Raw genomic sequence first — 22,597 nt, 5'->3', positions numbered from 1 at the left:
TACCAGAATAGTCATTTTGTTACTGGCACATAACCAGTTTATTGGTTGGAAAAATCACGAAGAAGCAATCATTTAAAAAATCAAATGACAAATGTGTTCAGAGACATAAAAAAGAATTGTGTTTGTACAATAAAAAATATTCTATTTGTATGTAATCGCTCTCCTGTAAAGTAACCCTTATCTTACACGGAAAGGAAATGTAGGATTAGAAGAAAGGACGCGTAGGATGGGGAAATATTTGCGTCCCCTTCTATGTCGATTTGTAGGAAACGTATCTACAATTCGTTATGTCTATGGTCAGCGGTCCATAACCTAGCCGCTTACTCGTTAGCAACTATGATATAAAAAATTGTATTATCTCCAATTATGTATTACGAATAAACGAGAAATAAACGATGTTTCAGTTAATTCTATTTTGTTTTAACGGTTGTTTGTTACAGAACCCTGTTCAGAGAAATTTGGCTCATTGAATACATGAAGTTTACTTTGGAGCCTCGCCACCTACTGCTAAAGCTCCATTTCTCAGTATTAATACTAGTACAAGTAACTAGCTGTGCGAAAATTCATTTACAATAATAGAAGTTGATTCACTATTAAAATACAATATAAGAAGATCTACATAACTTCTTAATAAGCGAAATAATCATTACGCAAACGGTGGTAGAAGTTATTATTCTTTATTTTTTTAATTCTTTTTTCGCAAAAATTACAATATGCATACTTAAACTAAGCTACTTGCGCAAGGGCGGCCTTAAAAATGTTTTACAATGTTCAAATGATTTATTTAAAACACGCCTTTTTCAATTGATTTTGAAACTATTAGATTCAGCAAACCAAGTGAGAACATTTTCATACTTTATTGACTTACTCTACATTCGTATTTGTAAAGGAATTAAGAAATAACTGATTGAACGAGTCATAAATTCCCCAGCATACAGAACTAAGTACATAATACCATTGTCTTAATGCTATATAGCATTGCCTATCCAATCTCTATGCTTAAAAATTCTATGAGCAGTCTAAAAAATGTAAATGTTAAATTAATACACATTTATTGATACAAGAAATGAGATCAAAAGTGACCCGGCAATATCAAGCCTATTGCTGTCTTGATAGCCCAGAAAATTTTATTGCATCCAGATTGCGGAAAAAAATCTCAAACCCGTCGATCAGGTTTCGAACTCACTAAATTAGTTTGATGCGTTGCAATCGTTTGACTGTCGTTATTATAAATTAAAATGCTTAGGTTTTAATTATGCGTATGAAGGATATATGTGATAATATGTTAACTGTTGTTAGACTTATGAGCTTTTTAATTAAAGTGCTGTAAAGCTTTTTTTCTTGTGTAATGTGTGAATAGTGTTTATAATAAATCTAGACAGTTCAAATTATTAAAAAATAATATTTGTACAACCCTAAAGGTTTTTACACGCATTTGAACGAAAGTGAATTGTAAAGTTTAATGGTATAAACTTTAGTTACTTGGCGTAAAATTATCAATAACATGTATAAATACGTCGCTTACAAATTAATTAACGGAAAAAGCGTTCTCGTTTGCTATATACAGAATATATAAGAACCAAATCCATACGCTAAGTTTTATCTTCAAACTTCTATTTCTAAAAAGCAAAGTCTATGCAAGTTATGAACCCGTCACATCAAATGAAATATCACATATTTCAGTCGAGAAAAACTTTAAGATGCCTAAGTTACTATCGCTTCTGTAAATTGACATAACCTCTTAGTCAATTATACAAGAAGGGGCTTAATGAGATAAAAATTTCTTTGTAAATTTTAAGATTTTTATTAATAGGTTATGTGATCAGTAAACTCACCACCAAGAATCGGTGATGGGCGCTAGCAGCAGCAAGCATGCGGCGATGAGCACCGGCCGCATCGCTCGCCGGACATCACTGGCCAACCACCCCGCCCCTAGCCCTCGCCTCTCTATTCCTTACTGAACACATACCAGTCCAATAACAATACTCGAAATCTCACGATAATTCTCAAAGTTATCATTCGATGTACTTCGAAAAACAATACCGAATTTCGCGGCGTTGCGTGAGTGGTTCCCTGCCGGCGGGAGCTCCCAGAGCAGACTGACGTTCACCTGCGCCCACCCCGGCCGGCGCACGCGCACCGCAAAACGATTTTCGCGCTATTTTGACTAATATTTAACGGATTAGCCTCTACTTTAAAACATATTTAAAGCCTGACAAATCACACGATATTAGGAATAGTGTAGGCGATATATTTTAAAACTTACGACCGATCCACAAACGGGGCCCCAATAATCGAGACGGGGTATAATTAAATACGCGATTTGTTGGTCTTTTCAAAACTCATGTTTGTAATACCAATTTAAAACTGATCGAACTTCTAAATTTTGTTAATTATCAGTCCCGCGGCTATATTTGGCATTTATATCGAGCCATGGGCTAAAATTGATGCGAAATTTTTGCATATATAACAATTAGTGGATATGTGATGAAGTTAGTTGCGTCTGCAGGCGATAATAGTTCCAATTGCATTCGAATACGTTTGTTAATTGATCGTTGATGGTTCGATGGTTGATTGAATGGTGTGCACGGATATGCATAGTTGTCGGTGCAGCTCTTCGACTTTCAGTACGGTAATAGTAATACAAAACAGACACTCTCTGAATGGGAGCGAGTGATGGACAGTGAGGCGTACGGTACACATTTATTATTAGAACACACGTGCGAAACGCTAATTGTGTTAAACAAACAATCTCGTGTACATGCACCTGACGCCACTAACATGAACCGACGACTGGACGCGAGGCGCGACAAATATTATCTTTTTAAAAATTATAATTAACATTACACTACTTTATAAGTTTTATGCAACGGACACTGCTCGCAATGTCTTGCGTCTATACTTACATTTAATTTTATACCAAATGTATTTAAGTAAGCAAACGGGTTACATTATTAATGCTACGTAACTTCAGATTTTGAAATGACATCTTTGGCACTGGACATGATAGCTAATGATCTAGGGGGAGAGGACTAGTAGTAAAATTTATTTGTTATTCCAAAAAGATTGTTTTACATCATGTGGTCCTAATGTTTAAGGAAAATCCAACAAGCCATTGAGTTATCTATGTAGATATGTAAGAACCTAATGTATTTTGATTTTTATTAATAATTTACATAGTTATTTTTCATTCTCTATGCTGACCCCGAGACGCTCATGGCCCTTGACCTTTTTTTATTTTGACTTAACTAATTTGCTTAGAATTTTGATATTTAATTGAAAAAAAGTGTAGCTTTACTTTGCTTTTTTTAATCAAATAAAAATTACACGCACTGATAATTTTTCACTCAACACTTTCATAAATTTTTTTAAGTATCTTAAAGGAGATTTAAGCGGCTATAATTCATTTCCAAGCAATAACTCTCCGATAACATTTCTCATATAAATGTTATAAAAACAATTTCAGAGCTATAATATTTCATTAATTTTCATAACAAATGTCTGATAGGTCATATAAAAATTTCAAACATAAAGTAAGATGGGGCTTAAAATGCTGCTAAAACCATTAAAGTGATAAATGTTTTTTATTGAACTGTTAACGTCAAAAGCGATGTTGCTTGTAAACATTCTGTATTTATGAGGCCACAAATGTGTAGCGAAATCGCTTGCATTGAATATATGTACCTTTTTTTCAGACGTTCACCGTTTCCAAGACAATTATTTACATTGATTGGCCGTTACTGCCTAAACACTTTTTGCGCCACTTAAGATATAGTTAACGTATATCATTGCCTATTGAGCTTCGCCTGTGGCAAAATACGTCACTTTTCTGTCATATCCATACCCTTCCTGTATGTAATTTATAGCCTATGTCATTTAGTGATATCGTAATTTTCTAATAGTGAAAGAATTTGTGTAATCGGTTAATTAGTTTCGGTTCCTATTCATTACAAACAATCAAATATTTTCTATTTATATTATTGGTATAGATATAGTTCATTAAATACTAGCTGTTACTCGCGACTTCGTCCGCGTGGAAAGAAAAAAATAGCCATCTTACTCTCTGATATCGGATCTTTTATTGGTGGAAGAATTTTTAAAATCTGCCCAGTAGTTTTTAAGTTATTTCAATATATTACATATATAAATACAAATCTTTCCTCTTTATGATGTTTGTTCGAAAAAACTTGCGTCATTTGCCGCGTTAGTGCAAAGACCTTAGATTTTCATGCGTAACTTTTCACGTTTATGATTGTGTTTTACTAGTCTTTGTTGTTAAACGTCATTGTTGTTAATTTTAAGACTTATTGTTAATTTTAAAAGGACAAAGACAAAGTTTATCCTCTTTAAACAGTAAAATCAATTTATTTTTTTTACTTTGATTACTTACTAATATTATAAAAACAAAAGGATGTGTGAATGTTTGTTAAAAGGTTATTAACTTAAATTATAGTGGCAAACAAATCAAGCGGCGAACTGAATTCGCTTAAATGGCGAAGCCACCGCTGTCCGTAGACATCCGCAATTTCAAATACAATACCAATACTTTATTTGTAATTTCAAAACTGAAACATTGTAAAAAATGTTAACCCAGATAAATTATGTAAACAATAAACTATTTACAAGAGAATAAAAGTTATGAAATAATTGTTTACAATCTGTATAGTTTTCAAAGGAATATACCAGGTTACTTGCAATTCGCTTCTTTAACATCAAAGAATCATTACCACAAAGCATTGTTTGACAAGAATTCGACAAAGGATATTCTCACGCCGCGCTATTACGTACAATTTATATTTTAACCTAACTCTTTATTCCACACAGAATAGAAGACTTCATACATTTCTTTTGTATTAAAAACACAATACTATAAAACCTTTGATAGACACAATTTTCTCGTAAAAATGTCGATATGCATGCACAACACAACACTATTTCGGAGCGGTCGCACCTTTGACTAAACTATCGCACAATTGTTGTGACATTGTCGATTGTTTCGCAGCCAATTCAACTGTTTAGTTGCAGAACTAACAAACGAGTGTGCGCACCATATAACTTCATAGCGATCATTGAACTAGTACCATCAAAGTGTTTATTTAGATACCGTTAGTCTTTAGCTATAATGATATTTATGTATAGTATTATGTATGACAATTTAAATTTAATTAAATGAAACCTTTTTGTTTTAATAATTATTTTTATAAACCTACTAGCTGTTCCCGTGCGGCTTCGTCCGCATGAAATTATGAAAATTTTATTTTATTGTTAACATTTGTCAAATTGTCAATAGCAAATGTCAAAATGACATGACATAACAAACCTTAGCAATTTACTTATGGTCTTTTTCCCACATTAGGGTCTTTATCCAAAATATTTACCCCCCAAGTTTAATGGCGTGAAAATATATAGCCTAAAGCGTGACGTAAGTGTAGACCTTTATTAAAAAAAAGGAATTATTCAAAAGTATGCTGTAATTGCTGACATCTTAGGCAACAAAGTAGTGTGTGTTTACGCTTTATTATAATAGTATAGATGTATATAACAAATCAATTAAAGAACTCAATTACTATAAAATCATTCACCATTAAAATAGTGATGGACAATCATTTGTTTACGATTATACCTTTAGTTGGTAGAAGCGGGTCTTCATACAATACCGCATGCTCTTGTCACGGTAAACTAAATAAGCCCTCTCAGGTGCTCGGCTCTAGAATGCAAAGGGCTAACACTCTCGAGCAAACAAAACGCCTCGAGTGCTCTCCGGTTAAAACGATTCCGATGTCCGAGTCAAAGCATCGACTTTTTTGCCACTTGACCGTAATGCTAACAAATCGATTGATATGTATAAGTAGCCCACCAGGCAATCATAGCTAAGCAATTCGATTTTAAGAATAATAAAATTTGTAGTTGACCGAAACACAAGTGAAAATTTAATTCAAGTTCATTATTAGATGAACTAAGAAATAAACAATTGCAATCTTACTAATCTGAATACTATTGTAAATGCAAAAGTTTAGATGAATGGATGTTTGTTAGAGTTTGTAGCTTAAACGGCTGAACGGATCTCGATGAAATTTCGCTGTAGAGTATAGTCTGGAAGAACACAGAGGCTACTCACTTCTGTTTCTTCCACACGGACGCAGTCGCGGTCGAAAGCTAGTAAATCAATGTTTATGGCGTATCCTGTCAATATTAGAGCGATCCAATGGACGGTACCCTAAAACGATAAGTTTTATAAAATTCCAATTAATAGCGACTCATTCAACTAAAAATATCCAACAAATCAATTAAAGTAATGCAAAGAATTTATTCAGATTTAGTGAAGTATCTGAATGTATACATCGATATAATTTCGATTTAATCGATATCAGAATTAAACGCAGAGAAAAATAGATTTCAGTAAACGTTTTATGTAACGTTTATGTTCACAGAAAATATATTGCTTAGTAGAATTAGTTCTTACTAAGTATAACATAAAGTGTAACATTAATTAATTGTAACACCACCGTAATCTAAACAATCAAGATAAGTTTTTAAGTTAAGTCCAATCGTGGTTAGAAACTCGTTTCTTGTGAAATTTGTAATAATCAAGATAAGTGTAACACATGAAAAGTTGTGCTTATCTTATGGCTGAATGACAATTTATCGATATTTAATTCCGAGATCAGAGCACAACACTAATGTTATCTCATCATCGATTAAAACATTTTGATTAGCTTTCAACTTACGAGCTATGTCATAATCTGTGATCTGAGAAAGATCGTTTCAATACTAAAATGAACTTAAAACATTATACGCTTACGGATCGATTCAGGATCTTGATATGAAATTCCATACATTAGACGCTTAATATGGTACTAGATAGCTGTAACACAATGAGACGTGATGCCACCCCGGTCAAGTGACTGTGCGGGAATGGGTATCGATAGTGATCTCAGATCTCGATGTCGATATGTCTGGCCGGCGAACACCCGACAGCCCTATTGAAATTGTAAGCTTGACGAAAAATTTAATGAATTGTGACTTATAATGACGCGTGTAGAAAGGATATTGACTGCGGACAGTCTAATGGAAGGACAGTGGAGATGTGATCAGATTTATAGTGTATTTTTTTAAATTTAAATACCTTGTTGTGCGTGAATTGAATGTGTGTAAACTATTAATAGTATTGCGTTAATCTTTAATCTTGTAGTTGTAAATAAACTAAATAAAGAACCTTGATCTCTTTTTATTTTACGTCTTGTTTTTGCAAAGAAGAAAATTACAATTCTTTTACAAGATCCATGAGGCAATGTGAGCGATCAAGTTGTATACAAATTACTAGTTTTGCCCGCAAAACCGTTCGCGTGGCATTAAAAAAATCAAAAGTGAGTAGCCTATGTATTCTTCCAGACTATCCTCTACATCTGTGCCAAATTTCATCGAAATCGGTTCAGCAGTTTAGGCTACAAACTCTAACAAACATCCATCCATCTAAACTTTCGCATTTATAATATTAGTATGATTTAGAGATGCACCATACATAAGTTTTGATAAGCAATTAATGATAGCGGGTGAGTAAGCGATAATGTAATCCGTTTGGCGACCTATTTAACATGCTGTTGAAGATCAAAGGAGATGTTACAATAGGCAAAACGTTTCTACACATCTGTTTACGTTATCTTATCGGCAAGATTATATTTTTCTGTTATAAAACTTCAATATTCTTAGACAAAAAAAGAAAAACATAGTATTAATAAACTGTTTTGAAACAATTCCACTGATTACAAAAATTTATTAATTAAAAAATATTGTCATACATTTCTTAAATCGTTGTATTATGCTAAATACTATAAAATTCTTAGTATAAAATGTATGATGGATTTTCTTGAATTTTCATAGTAATCTTTATTATTGAACAGCGACTTAAGTAATGTTACAATAAACTCAGTGAACGATAATGCAAAGTAAATTGTTTTTACTGCTCGATCGGATTGAAATGTGAAATAATTAGTGCCCCCTTAAAAATACTCATTTACTACGCGTGATAAATGTTTACGAGTTATTGTTCGTTGATCTAACGAAAGAAACGTGTGGAACTACCTTTTTGAAATCGTTTTCACTCAATTCCTTTTAATATAAACGAAACATTTTAATAGTTTTAAATTAAACATAAATACACTACAATATTACAATTTGTCAGATATATGAAAAAATATAATGCTTAGGCATTAGCTGTTCCAATTTTTGTTACTGCCAGGTTACTATAACTACTTTCTCTTGGCTTACGGTCTCTATATCACGTGTTTTTTTTTATTATGAACCAAAATTAGATCTACAAACGAGAGTTAAACGTCTGGCAATATGCCTAAAGTAATAATAATCTAGTGTGGACATCTAATACACTCGTACCTGTTGCATCTCACCGTGAACGCCTCATTAAATATATGGTACAGATTATATTTAAATTACCGCTATTTAATCTGATTCGTATATTTCAACACAATTAGATTAATGTTTCTCAAAGAAGTATTTAAAATTTTAATTTTAAATGTGTTAGCACACTACCATTATATGGGGCAATTTCTTAAAGGAAATAAAACCATAGGTTATATTGTTATATTTTTTACTGTTCTATTAGTTAATAGTATTGTAAGCTTACAACATCTTGATATTTACAGAAGCAAGTCCAATTTTATCAAATATGTTTCGGGTAATCACATCTTACGATTTTAATTTCTACGTTCAAAATCCTCAATCTCCAAAAGGTTCATTTATCATACATACCCTTATTAGGATTCATACATTAAGGTCATTTAGAAAACTCTTGACAACGCAACAGTTAAAATTAAGTTTAATAATCATTTTACCTTAAAATGAGAATTCCAAAGTAAAAACTAGACAATAATTTATTTATTTTCAATTCTTAAAATGAGATCCATGTTATTCTAACGGACGCGGTGAAGTACAAGAGCGTTAAAACAACGGTGCTACAAACGCTAACCAATAATTTCTTAATAACGCAGAATAATATTTTATTAGTGCCAGTTCGCGGTGAAATGAGTTAGTTAATTAGTTGTGTTTAAACAATGGTGGTTGACCCATTGAGCGTGCCTTGCTTTACTTGCGGCTAATTAAATAAAATGAAACTCCAACATTATTATATCAACATATGGATATACCTAAAGAAAATTATATTTATTGGTCTTATCGCTTCATATCTTCTTTTTCTTTCAGTGTCTCTTTAGGAATTCCGTTCCACATTACGGTGGTCAAATATCTTGTAATTATTGTAATTCGTATTTTCTTTTTGTCTATTTAAAGTTATAAAATTACACGTATCGGAGATATAGAAAAATGTACTGCCTCGGAAAAATTTAACGGATGACTAAGCGAATGAATTTTGTTGGAATTTATGTGCGAATTCGGTTAATTTGTTTCATTCCCATGGCCGCAGGAATCTTTGGCTTAAGTTCGGCGGCTTTCTGATGTCACCTACCGCATTCATACGGAATAAGAATTATTGGTATTCTACCATATTAGTTAACTTCGCTAGGGTTATTTTTTTATAATGCTGGATAAACATTTAGTACAAAAATACGAAACAATACTTCTATATGAATTTTTGTCTTAAAATAATGAAAAAAAAAACAACAAAAAGATTTGCACTGCCCGGGAATCGAACCCGGGTCGCAAGAATGGGAATCTTGCATGATACCACTACACCAGCAGTGCTTGTTGCGCCATCTTGAAATTTATAGACGTATTTTAGAATTGAAAATTTTTATGACAAAAAAATATTAGAATGTAGACTAACACAAAGTAATTGTAAGTACTACATATCTAGATTATTTTTAGATTAGATTATTTTAAAATGATCTTGCTAATAGACATATTTCCTTTATGGTTGTTATAAGTAATTTTCGATTCTGGATAGATCAATTTAAATTAGAAACATTATTTCTAGTTCCAAAACACGATGCTGCTACACTTACGCACTTTGTAAACATCTTAAAAATTCTGCGAAATTAAATTAGACGTGAAATTTATTTTGAATTAAATTAAAAAAATAATTGAAATAACAAGCACTCCTACACCCCGTCGGGCGCGCGCCGCACCGGACGCCTTGTGTAAACACAGAGATCCATCGCGCGTAATAAAAACGCTGTAAAATTTTGATGTTCAATTCAACATCATCCATCCTTTTCGGTTTTCTAGCAAATAACATCTGCATCCCGCTCTCCTAAGAATGGCTTAGATTATCAATGCACTTTACACAAAGCAGAAGTCCCGAAGCACGTCTGACGTTAATGTGACTTTGAAAGTAAATCTTGTAGGTTTAGTGCGTGATAACTGGCGCGAGGATGAGGTGTCAAGTGATCAAAATAATAGAGATACAGAGCTAGACTAAACTTAAGCGATGATGAACCACGTCTATGTCTATGGCTGAATAGCAACAGCTACATTGAATGAATCATCATCTCCCCTGCCTTATCCTACTCCCGTAGGGTCGGCGCACCGGGTTTTCGTCCTCCAAAGCTACATTGAATGAATGAGTGAATGAATATTGTCGCGACGTCATCTATTGATGAGTAGTGAAATTCCTGTACGAATTACATAAATTTCATAATGGAACATTCTCGATGACTTCGAATATTCAAGATACCTTTTCGCGAATGTCATTTTCGCTACTCGCTGCGATCGAACATTCTGGATACAGCTCGATTATTCTTCGGATATATCCCACTTCAGACACCAAACGATTCAACCAAACTTTGGAGTGTCATTTGGCAAAGTTGGTCGACAGCCATCATGTTGATATGAATTTCGCTACTCATCAGATGACGTCGCGACATTATGTATTTATTGCCACAAAAAAGAAATTGCAAATACATACAGACTAATTCTAAAGATAAGCAACGCGTTTACATTTTTGAAGCGGATTCAGCGCTATTCCTGCCTAGGTGGCCTTTTCTCGCATCCCTCCTTATAATCTATACTAATATAATAAGGCGTAAACACACACTACTTTGTGGCGTAGGAGGTCAGCAATAACAGCATGTTTTTTAATAATTCTTTCATTAATAAGAAGCCCTACAACATGCTGTATATTTAGCATTAGGCTGTATATTTTCTCGCTTTTAAACTTAAAGGGTAATTCAATTGAAAAAAAACCATCTGATGGGATAGAGACCAAACTACAAGCTGCCAACATTGAGGAAGCAATGTTACTATGGTAACGGTAATTTTGATATTTGCAATTGAGAATTTGACAAATGTAAACAATATAATAAAGTGTTTATAATTTCATGCGGATGAAGCCGCACCGGGAAGGCTAGTTTAAAATATATTCAAAAGACAATACTTTTTTTTAAAATGTTTTGCACGACATATAATACATCTGCATCCTTAATGGATGTGAAATTTGCATCCTCACTCCCGTATAAAGCAATTTACTTATTAAATTAAAACGCACCTGTCTCCCACGTATTGAAAGGCTCGACTTTTAGCGCGGGCTTTAGGTAACGACCCCTAGATTCTTATCGCATTACCAATTTCATCGGAATGCGAGCGGCCCGGCGCGGATCGATATAATTTCCAACCTAATGGATCGCTAATAGCCCAACCTAATGACGACTAAAATACTGCTAATTTTTTTTAAAACTCAATTAAATTATGCTCCTAAATAAACAAACTCGAATTTAGTGTAACTTTTATATCCGTGCTTGGTTAATTTAGTACTTTATAACGAAAAAATCTTTGAAATCCTTGATGCCAATAAAGTATTTAATATATTAAACCCCTAAGCAATTGTGGTATAATCTGAATTATCAATTAATAACAATGAAATTATAAAAAATATACAAATACTAAAATTACACACCTTATTTCTCCATTACACCATGACTTAGGAAAACGCGAGATAGATGCATTAAATTAATTACGATAAAATCTAGCCATCTCACTTGCGTGATTTATTTTCTAACTTGTATGGATTATAAATTCAGTGTCGTCATTAACGCATCTAAAATGATGTTAACCAAATCAAGACATTAAGAAATATAAAGTAATAAAAGCGGCATTTTAGCGGCACAAACTTTACACAGCTTCAGTGTGAAATCATGTTAAATTAGTCATCGATGTCATTAAAGCTTAACCGATTAGTCATTTCACTTAGTTTTCGACGTTAATAACACTTTTAGCTTTATTGTAATTATAATACTTAATGATTTTGAACTTTTAATTATAGTTTAAAATGTTATCTTGAATAATACGTCAAACGTATAACTAAATGTTTAGTCTACTATGTATATTAATGAATAATAATAAACTATTTGTTCCCGTGCTTTATTCACATGACATTTTTCATTTATTTCTAAAACCTGGCAACCTCTGTTGATATTGGCTTGTAGTTTTGTCTCTTTCTCGCACATTTTTCATTTATTCACCCTCTAAATTAAAACCGTGAGGCTTATAAACTGTCGCAAGTTTAGGATTTTTTTTGAAAAGAAGTATTTAAAAAAATTATGACATTTTACTTAGCAAAGAAGTGTGTTTTAACGCTTTATTATTGTAAGTATAGATAATTGTAAAAATAAATGATATTACAGTCTAACTTTTCTTGTAAATCATCCTGTTTCTCTTAATGTAAAATATTGTGAAGGAGCTACAAAACAAAAATAAGTCACAACAGAAATTGACAGAGTAAAAAGAAACATCAAAGAATACAAAAGCGGGCGTAAAACCGAATGACTCAGCCGACTCCCAGACTAATATAAAAATTAAATGAAATTTAATAACACGGACGCAAACCAACACCGACAATTACCCAATAATCGTTGTAATACCCAAATTAATAGTTACTCCGTCACTTTGGAGAGTTCTCACGAACGGATTGACATGATTATTAATATCGGACGTCTCGAAGGAGGAGCGATTGACACATTAATATACCGATAACAAACTTATACAACAACTGTAAGACACAAATTAAACCTTATCACACTAATAATAAAGGTGAATCCAGTCGCAGATTAAAAGTTTGTGCGATATCAAGCGATCGTATCAGTGAATCGGTCCGTGAGACCACAATTTTCAAGCGTCACAGACTATAAGACAGTGATTTTGACGTGTCATAACTTAATTATTTGCGTGACATTGCCGATATTATAATAAGAAGATTTTTAGGCTTAAAATATTTTTAAAAATTATCTTCGTCAAATATAATCATACTTCATACTAATAAAAATGCGAAAGTTGAGATGGATGGATGTTTTTTAGAGTTTGTAGCCTAAACGGCTGAACGAACTTTGGTTAAATTTGGTATAGATGTAGAGGATAGTCGGGAAATGGCACAGGCTACTCGCTTTTGTTTTATTTTAATTTACCGCGGACGGAGTAGAAGGCGAAAACTAGTTAGACATATTTTTTAAAAGCAAAGCCGTATCGTCAAGTGATTCGTCATTGGTGTAGTTCCGTTTTACGCATTCATCATTGATTTATTTAGCTAAAAGAAATACCGTAATCTACGTCACAATTTTGCTTCCGCAAGAATCATTTTATTGGTATTTGTCATATAATGGAAATGTATGTCTAGTTTGACGCACTATATCCTTATTTGCGAATACATAATACGTCCGTGTGTAAATTGTCTACACAAAGCGCGTCATTAGCTTTAAACAAACAAAAATTCAAACACACAATGACTTAAAATGTTTAATCATTTAATAATTATGTTAGTTCTGTTTAAATTCATATACATATATGATAAGAATTAAGAAGTCGAATATTTGCAATTACAAAATTCTTTAGAATCCATATGTTCTTAAAATTAAGTGGCCAGTTAGAAGGTATTTAATTATCTGTGGCATGACAATAGAGTATCTATTTTATAGTCTGTGAAACATGTGCGCTAGGGCTCGCCCCGCCCCCCGGCACGCCCACATCCCTTAGCCCTTCCCCCCTCTCCCTTCTCGCCGATCAACATTTCCCGGTTTTTCCATACCGAATTCCGATGTTACAAATTCCAAAATTACTCGCCGCGAAACAATCCCGCCCGAAGCGTTTCGTAAAATAAATTCATGAGTTTTTTTTAATCTGTGAAAGACTAAAAAGTAATGTCTTTATGAACGTTCCTGACATTTCTGTTTGATGAAATATCTTCAACAACAACCTTGGAAGGTTATTTAGAAGAATTCAAAGCGTTCGTTTGATTTGCTTTGAAGCAGTCTTGATCTGTAGGGATCTGTCTACATATTTCCAGAACACTGCACATATGTTACATATAAAATCATATAAACACACATACAATACTGTTATAATAATAATACTAATAGGCATTTGTTATATGAGTAAATATTAAAACTGTCAAACTTATCACACAAACACATGTTATTCCTGATTATAAAAAGTTAATTACGCATTTAAATGATTCAGACTATTTAAACTTCAATGAACCCTAACAATAAAAAGAAATAGAATAATGAAGTTGAAATGAATCGTACACAAACACAATAGAGTCGAATCACAGTCACAATAGGAGGTAATTAAACCACAATCCAAATATCCTCGTGTCTAGGCGGATGTCTTCACGGTGGTCGCGTTATTATAATAAACGCATAGAGCAAAAATGATTTGCACTAAGCTGTTTTATGCACACAGAAGCGAAGTCTCTCAGATGACATTTACTAAAGAAAAGTAAACGTGAAAGTATTGGTAGAATTAATGAGCTTTCTGGAAGGCAAACATCGATTCTAATTGATTTAAAGAACTTTGAGATTCTATACGGATTTCTTAATAAAAATATTAAGAAAAATCTTTAAGGTGAAGGATTTTTTGTGAGTGTTAGGACCTGACGATTTAATATTACGCCATCATTGCTTGCTTGTCCTCTTTTGATATACAAAATAAGTAACTTAACAAGAATAAAACATCAATAAAACATAGTATTTTGAACGCCTATCTCAATTAATCTAAGGCAAATGGAATGACTGTGCACCCGCGGTGGCTTTCCCAGCGTGCTCATCGCTCACCGGTCATCGTTCACCGCTCACCGGGAACTGACGAAATTAGATCGATTAACTTGATAAACGTATCGATTGGAGCATCGACGAGTCGAGATATCGATACGATCGGTACCACTGACAAATTACGCCGGGCGCCCTACCCGCTTCAATGGGCCAGATCACTACCATTGATACTGCGTTTGCGTTTCGCTTTGACGACTTCGGTTTCAGACTGATTGCTTATTCAGTTAATGGTTTCTACTCCTTGAATGACATTTATTATGGTGAGTATAGAATTTGCATATCTCATATGGTAACTACTATGAACCGAGGAATGAAGAATTTTGTAATTTTAGTCAAATTAAGAATTATTAGTTTTTTTTTAATCGAAACCTTAAAGTTCATTATTGTTAAATTAAACATTTAAAACAAGGAACGTAAATTTAAATAAAAGTATAGACTAGACTATAGTGAGTAATTAGGATATCTTTGTGTTTTGCAACAATACTATTATCAAAACAAGCATTGACATTAGAGAAAAAAGCCCCCTACGGTATGTAATAGATTAAAAAACCTCATTTAACGTTTGTACAATGTCCGATAATTAAATAAAGTGCACTTACGGCCTCCGCGGCATCTGAACAGGGAACATAAATCACTGACGCGGCATTCGCTGACGGCCCGAATACCTTCGTCTGATTGTAGACTCCACGCTCAAGACACATTGCGTATCGTTGGAATCTATTTATGTACTTCTACGATTTATTAGATTTATTTATATTCTATATTGAGTATCCTGAATGTAAAGAGTGGTTTGTTAAGGTATAATATACAATTAAAAATAAGTAGAATAAATACCAGTTACCTTTAATAATAATAGGAATAATCACAAAAATAGCATATGTGTAACTACTAGTTGGTGTTTTGTAGGAAAAAATGTAGATTTAATAAGGGAAACACTCGAAAAATTAAGAGAATTCGTGAAAGTTCGCAAAAACTCATAAAGGAAAATGATTCACGGCAGACATATAGGTTAGGCAAAAAAAGGAAAATATGAAAGGACATTACCGTCTTTTAAATAAAAACTCTACACTAGAAGGCACGAAGTCTACACAACTATGAGGTGACTTAAAAGGATTGAATACTAAAAGGCGCAGTTGTGAATGCATAAAACTCTTTAGACATACACATTTCTATTACGAAACATCCTGTAAAAGGTAAGTAAATTAACAAATAATCAAATAACTGGCAGCTATAAAAATATAAATGTAAATAGTCGGTTCATACGAAGCGAAGTTTATGGCCGTATTTCAATTATCATTGGGCTTAGCAAGTGGGCCTGAGGACGCTAATGGAAGGGAATCGATGCTCGAGATACTATACTAGGCCAGTGATACGGTTAACTGCAGACGCGCTAATAGGCATTAAGTGAAATTTATTCATTTTATTCGATGGACCCGAGGTATTAAAATATTTTTTTTTTATAAAAAAACTATAAGCACATGTTACTTGCATCTTGAAAAGGGGATATTTAAACGACGTTTGACTTTTTAATGGCCCTGACAATATTGAACAGTACTAAATTGGTATATAATTCCGTTTTAGAATCTCTATATTTACTAAATGAAGGTATCAGAATTCAGTGTAATTTACCTTGATTTTTTGCCACATCTTTACCTGTTTGATGCGTCAACATATCTGCTAAATGCAGAGCCACAGAGCCACAGTGCAGCAAAGGCAGTTTATCAAGATGGCTAAATGCTTGCAATTAGCCCATGTGAAATGTCGCATACTCATGCTAACGATGTCCCGCCTCGCGCCTGTGCCCGCGCCCGCACACCATAGCGCGGTAACAACGGCGAGGCCCTATTAGCGATCTCTGGACTCCGCCACAGAGTATATGATTTGATTTAGGATCGTCGCACACCAAACAGAATAATGATAAAAAAGTATTTAAAAAGTCGAATTGATATATTTGACTAAACTATCGCATAACTTTTGTGCGATTGTCGATTGTTTCGCAACCCATTCAACTGTTTAGTTGCATAACTAAAAATCGAGTATTTACACCTCCATATAAGCTCATAGGAATCATAGCGCGACTAAACAGTTTTGTGATATTTTAGTCAAAGGTGTACGAGCGCTCCTAACTTGTAATTGAACACACTGTAATAATAACTTTGAAGCTTCATTTTCCTCTTTTCGTGTTACCAGAGTTAAAAAAAATCGTACATTTTAGTCTAGTTATTTTGATATAGATCATTTCCATGTTCAGTGTGCGTTCCAGCTTAAATCTCAAGTTCGACCCTTCGTTGATTTATAGCCCCTTGTATATTGCCCCCTAAAAATTTCAAATCGTGCTTACGTTGTGCCTCTCAACAAACTTTAGTACAATTAGCGTGGCTTTATGAGAATACACTAATGAAATTGAGACCGTGTAACTTTTTAATTTCTCAATATTAAGGGTTGCCATATAAAATTCGTATTAATTAAATGACATATATTTTTAATTGAATTGGAATTTAAATGTTATCAACAGCTATACCTTCCTGCTAATAAGCTCGGAGCCTACCCTAAGTTAGGATGACTAGACTTTGTCTACGCTTAGTGCGGGTTGATTTCACACATATCTTTGAATTTCTTCGCCGATATGTGCATGCATCACGATGTTTTCCTTCGCCGTAAGAACGTCGGGTAAATTATGTACATATGGAATTCGAAAATCACATTGGTACATGATGGGATTCGAACCCAGGACCTGTAGATTACAAGTCAAGTGCTTAAACACCTGAGCCACCGACGCTCTTAATTAATTAAAATGTGAAGTGTTAGAATCATGACGTCATCATCAACTTGACCTTGTCCCTACTTAAGGTCAGCACTGTATTTGCTACTTCATTACTGTTTTACCTGGTCTCATCCTTTTATCTTAGTATGATCTTCATTACTTTGAAAGAATATTTTTACTTATCACAAAGTATACCAGTTTGTAATTACATTGTAAGTAAACATCGCTAGTAGTGTGGTCTAATAATATGTTAAATTTATTAATGGTAATTAAATGATATGCAATTAGCGGTTATTGGCAAACATTGCCCTTTTAAGTGACCGAAACAAACAAATTTTGTTTGTTAATGATTAAATGAATATTAATGCAAATTACTGTAAAGTATGCCGACACTGAAACAATCGTAAATGAATATTTTGTAATTTTTTCAATATCTATTGAACGTTCTTTAAAAGCTTAAATGTATCTGCTTATCGTAATATATGTAGATGAACTAATTTCATACCTTTCGGGATCATCACAAGTCATCTTCAAACGTCATCACCGGCTATACGTCCACACTGTGGGGCTTGGAGCCTATCCTAAGTTAAGGATAATTAGGGTATAGTCAGCATTTAATAAACGAAACACAACAAGTTAATTTGAAAACAACGCTTATGTTGTCAAAAATTTTTGATATATATCACTAAGTGTTGCTCGCGACTTCGCCCGTTAAATAATAAAAAACATAGCCTATAGGCTATATTACTCACTGATAATATAGCTTTTAACTGTGAAAAAATTTTTGAATTCGGTCTGTAGTTTTTGAGTTATTTCAATACATACAAAAATCCCATCCCAAAAATTCAGAAATACAAATCTTTCCTCTTTACAATATTTGTATAAATATACAGAAAACAAAGAGCAACTTTTAACGTAATTTCGCGTCGATATCCCTTTACTTTAAAACGCAACAATGTAAAACGACTACAAAGAAAATCAAACATGGAGATAGCATGAAAAGAGTTGAAAAACACAGACATTCTCCCCGTGTAGCGGGTAATAATGCTTCTGGCAACACCGATAGCCGCAAATGTTTCCCAGCCAATATGGAGGATACGTTTGCGCGGTAATTGATAATAACAGAAAATGACGCGTGTCAGCTTCGAGCTATGTGCTGTAAACACAATCGCGCAACATGATTCATTGTGTTGCCATGTTATGGAATCATAAAACTCCCCAGTGGCTTAAAGCTGTTTTAATCTTGAATACAATATAGATAAAGTATAATATCGAATTTTAGAATATGTTTGTAAGTTTTATGATTTAACTGTAAAAGAGAAAACTATACATTCTCTTCAAATACGCCTTTCAATTATTGTTTACCGTTTATGTACGCAACCAAGTACTTATGTGAAACAATATTTTAATTAGTAATTGTTTTGAAAGAATACAGTTTTGATCGAACTAGGGATAAAATCATGTTATTATTTTTTTTAATATTATAAATGCGAAAGTTTAGATGGATGGATGTTTGTTAAAATTTGCAGCCTAAACATCTGAACAGATCTCAATCAAATTTGGCATAGACATAGAGTACAGTCTGGAAGAACACACAAGCTACTAAGTTTTTTTTTTAATTCCACGCCGACTGAGTCGTGTGCGAAATCTAGTGTTAATATAATAATTAAAGTTGCTTCGGCAACTGGCCAGTGTGTTTGGTCATCAAGATCACTTGAATACTGTATTTTGTATTACAATATTATTGTCTAACTATTGGTCGCGAGTCGTCGCGATTACGCCCTCTTGAAATTAAAAAAAATATTAAGAAATAGCCATGTTACTCACTGATAACGTTGTTTTATAATAGTGAAAAAAAATTTAAATCAGCCTAGTAGAGTTTTAGTTTAGTTCGTACAAAAAATACAAATCTTTCCTCTTTATAATGTTAGTATAGATTGTAGTAATTAAAAATATTACAATAATTCAGATAAATACATACAAGTTATTATAAAAATCAATACCTATCGTTTGTTATTTGGAATGTTCAAATGCGCTTTAATAAAATCGACAGGGTCTTTTTTCGCATGTCGAAGAGTAAATAAAACCGTCCCCTAAAATCAACTTCAAGGGTTGAATAAGTCGGATACCACTGCCCCCTACACAAGATAATCTCGTCTCGGAACATTAATGTTAATTGGGATTTGGACAATACGAGCGGGCGCACTATTTGACTAAACTATCGCACAACTGTGTCGATTGTTTCGTAGCCTATTGAACTGTTTAGTTGCACAAGTAAAAATCGAGTAGTGTGCGCATCTCCATATAAGGTCATAGGAATAAAAGCGGGACTAAACAGTTTGGAGATAGTTTAATCAAAGTTGGAATAAAAAAGTAAAATATACAGAGACTTGTTATAAATAAGAAAGGAAGTATAAATAAAAGGTAGTATAAAATATAATTCAATACAGGCGAAATAAAAACATTATTATGATGCAAATTCAGTTTAAAAAGGGGCGTGAAAAAGCAAACACTACTCACTTATTCTAATAACTTAAATAATCAAAAACAAACGTAAGTTATGTAAGTATTGTGTTTTACTACCAATAAATTTTTCTTTTATGTTAAGTAATGCCGTCACATAATTGTATAACAACAAATATTAGACTTTACTTAAATACTGACGTTACCGACGTTACCGAGTTTCTCGACTAAGTCATTCATTTCCTTGAACGTATACTTACATATGTATTACATGCGTATTTCCTATCTGAAGTGTAATGTAGTGAATATGTAGTGTATACTATTAGACCATTTGTAGTTATAGTGTCGCGTCTACAAAATCTCTTTGTCCCGCGGATTGTAAAAGCGGGCGCACACATTTGACTACTATCGCACTCCTGTTGTGCGATTGTCGATTGTTTTGCAGCCAATTCAACTATTGTACAACTAAAAATCGAGTAGTGTTCTCTCCATATAAATTCATAGGAATCTAAGATTAAAGCAGTTTTGAAATAGTTATAAGTAATGGTTAAAATAAAAAATAGTACACCCGCCATATTGACGTCAATAAGGCTTACAATACATATATATACTTATTACAATACAATATAACTTAATTTCGCTGTAATTTCGTTCTAGAGAAGGTACTATTTTTTTTTGAGCGGGGTGATAAATAGTATAATTTAGGTACATTTTTTTAGTAAGTAGTATAATTTAATTCGCTATGGCACACCCGCCATTTTGACTCTCACTTCAGTTACAGGTCAGCGCACGCTTGAGAAGTTAAATAACGCTACAGACGCCCAAAATTTACGGTTTTAACTGGACATTTTGATTTATTAAGTCACGAGTATATTTCTATTATGTTTTTGTAAAATTTGAACTGGCAACTCAATATTAAATGCGGTAAACATAACATATCCGCGGAATGTTTATTCGAACGTCGTCTTTACGTCCTAATGACAGACAATGAGGCATTCATTACGCCGACAATCGAGCGAACCTTTTATCGTTAAACGCATTAAATGAGCGGAATTATCCTTTAGTCATTGATCAAATATGTATTATTAAAGTGCCGTGTTTGCGGTATGATGTTTATATTCGATACACTTTGGATTTATAAGCGATAATGTCTGTCATTTCGTGATGCAGGTAGATATTGTAGTCTCAAACACACATTGCACTACGTAATCTATTCTGCAACAAATATCGTAGACATAATAATACTTCGTATTAGAATACTTCATCTTTGGATGGATATATGTTTACTACGTGTATACAGCGGCTGAACGATCTCGATATTTAACATAGATATAGAACATAGTTTGAAAGAACACAAGGTTCTTACTAACTTTTTTTATTAACTTCACGCGAACAAAGTTGCGGGCGACAACGATTTCAAAAAACATTAAAAGATGTACTCTTGTCTATTAAAATTCAAATTTAAAATAATGAAATTTACTTTAAATTTATTAAATAAGAAAACTTTAAAAGATTAATACAAAGTTGTACGCCTTTAATATTTGTAGTTAATCAAATTGCTGGAAAATTATACCTTTACTAGTTTCTGCTCACGACTTCGCCCTCGTGAAATTAAATAATATGGACTATGTTACTCACAGATAAATTGCCTTTTTAACGGTGAAAGTATTTTTCAAATCGGCTCACTAGTTTTCGATGTATTTCAAACAAACACAAATCTATTTATAATATCAGTACCGATACCAAGCAATTAATCAAAATATTACTAAAGTAAATTCTTAGCATTAGAAAAACAAATAAAACAACGAGAGATTTAACACAATTTAATGTTTCGTTTTAAACGTATTCCCTCGAACATCCTCCCATGTCTTCTAAAACACCATTTACAAAGATAATTTAAGTGTTTTCAAAATAATTTTAATATCATTTATGGTCACAAACCGTGTTTATGACGTAATAAAACACACGTCTTTGGCCACCAGTTTTATGACGGTATTCCGTCGTGACCATCGCACTATTAGAATTGTAAAGTCCCGTAAAATGTTAACAAAATAGACAATATAATAGTTAATTTTAATGGAATTATTTAAATACTTTAGTTATTGTCGTTTAAAACTAGTAATTGTTAAGATATTACTATGAATAAGTTTTGGTTAAGTATTATGATCATATCGTAAGTCCTTCAATTAGCTTTTTCTATTTATACTGGTATCTATATTACAAAATAAAAAAATGTAGCTATTATCTTATGTATTTTATTAACTGCTATCATTATCACCCCTTTGAAGAATTGAGACAGTATGTGCTGCTGTTACATACATTTCTATCAGTCATGATATCTCAATCCACTCCTTTCTTAAGC

At 33.0% G+C, this 22,597-nt stretch overlaps 1 protein-coding gene and 1 non-coding gene across 2 annotated transcripts in view; both read right to left on the bottom strand.

Moving 5' to 3' along the window:
- LOC106099738 (protein Wnt-6) overlaps positions 1–2,113 on the bottom strand; it is a 32,629-nt gene extending 30,516 nt beyond the window's left edge. Inside the window, exon 1 of the mRNA XM_013278377.1 lies at positions 1,836–2,113. Within this exon, the coding sequence (XP_013133831.1) occupies positions 1,836–1,897 (62 nt within the window). The 5' untranslated portion in view covers positions 1,898–2,113. The remainder of the gene's footprint in view (positions 1–1,835) is intronic.
- Positions 2,114–9,643: 7,530 nt separating this feature from the next.
- Trnag-ccc lies at positions 9,644–9,714 on the bottom strand. Its single transcript has one exon. It is a non-coding gene; the product is annotated as a tRNA-Gly (tRNA).
- Positions 9,715–22,597: the final 12,883 nt, after the last annotated feature.

Source organism: Papilio polytes, unplaced genomic scaffold, assembly GCF_000836215.1.
Source record: "Papilio polytes unplaced genomic scaffold, Ppol_1.0 DF824102.1, whole genome shotgun sequence".
Classification (NCBI taxonomy): domain Eukaryota; kingdom Metazoa; phylum Arthropoda; class Insecta; order Lepidoptera; family Papilionidae; genus Papilio; species Papilio polytes.
This window is presented reverse-complemented; position numbering and strand designations above follow the sequence as displayed.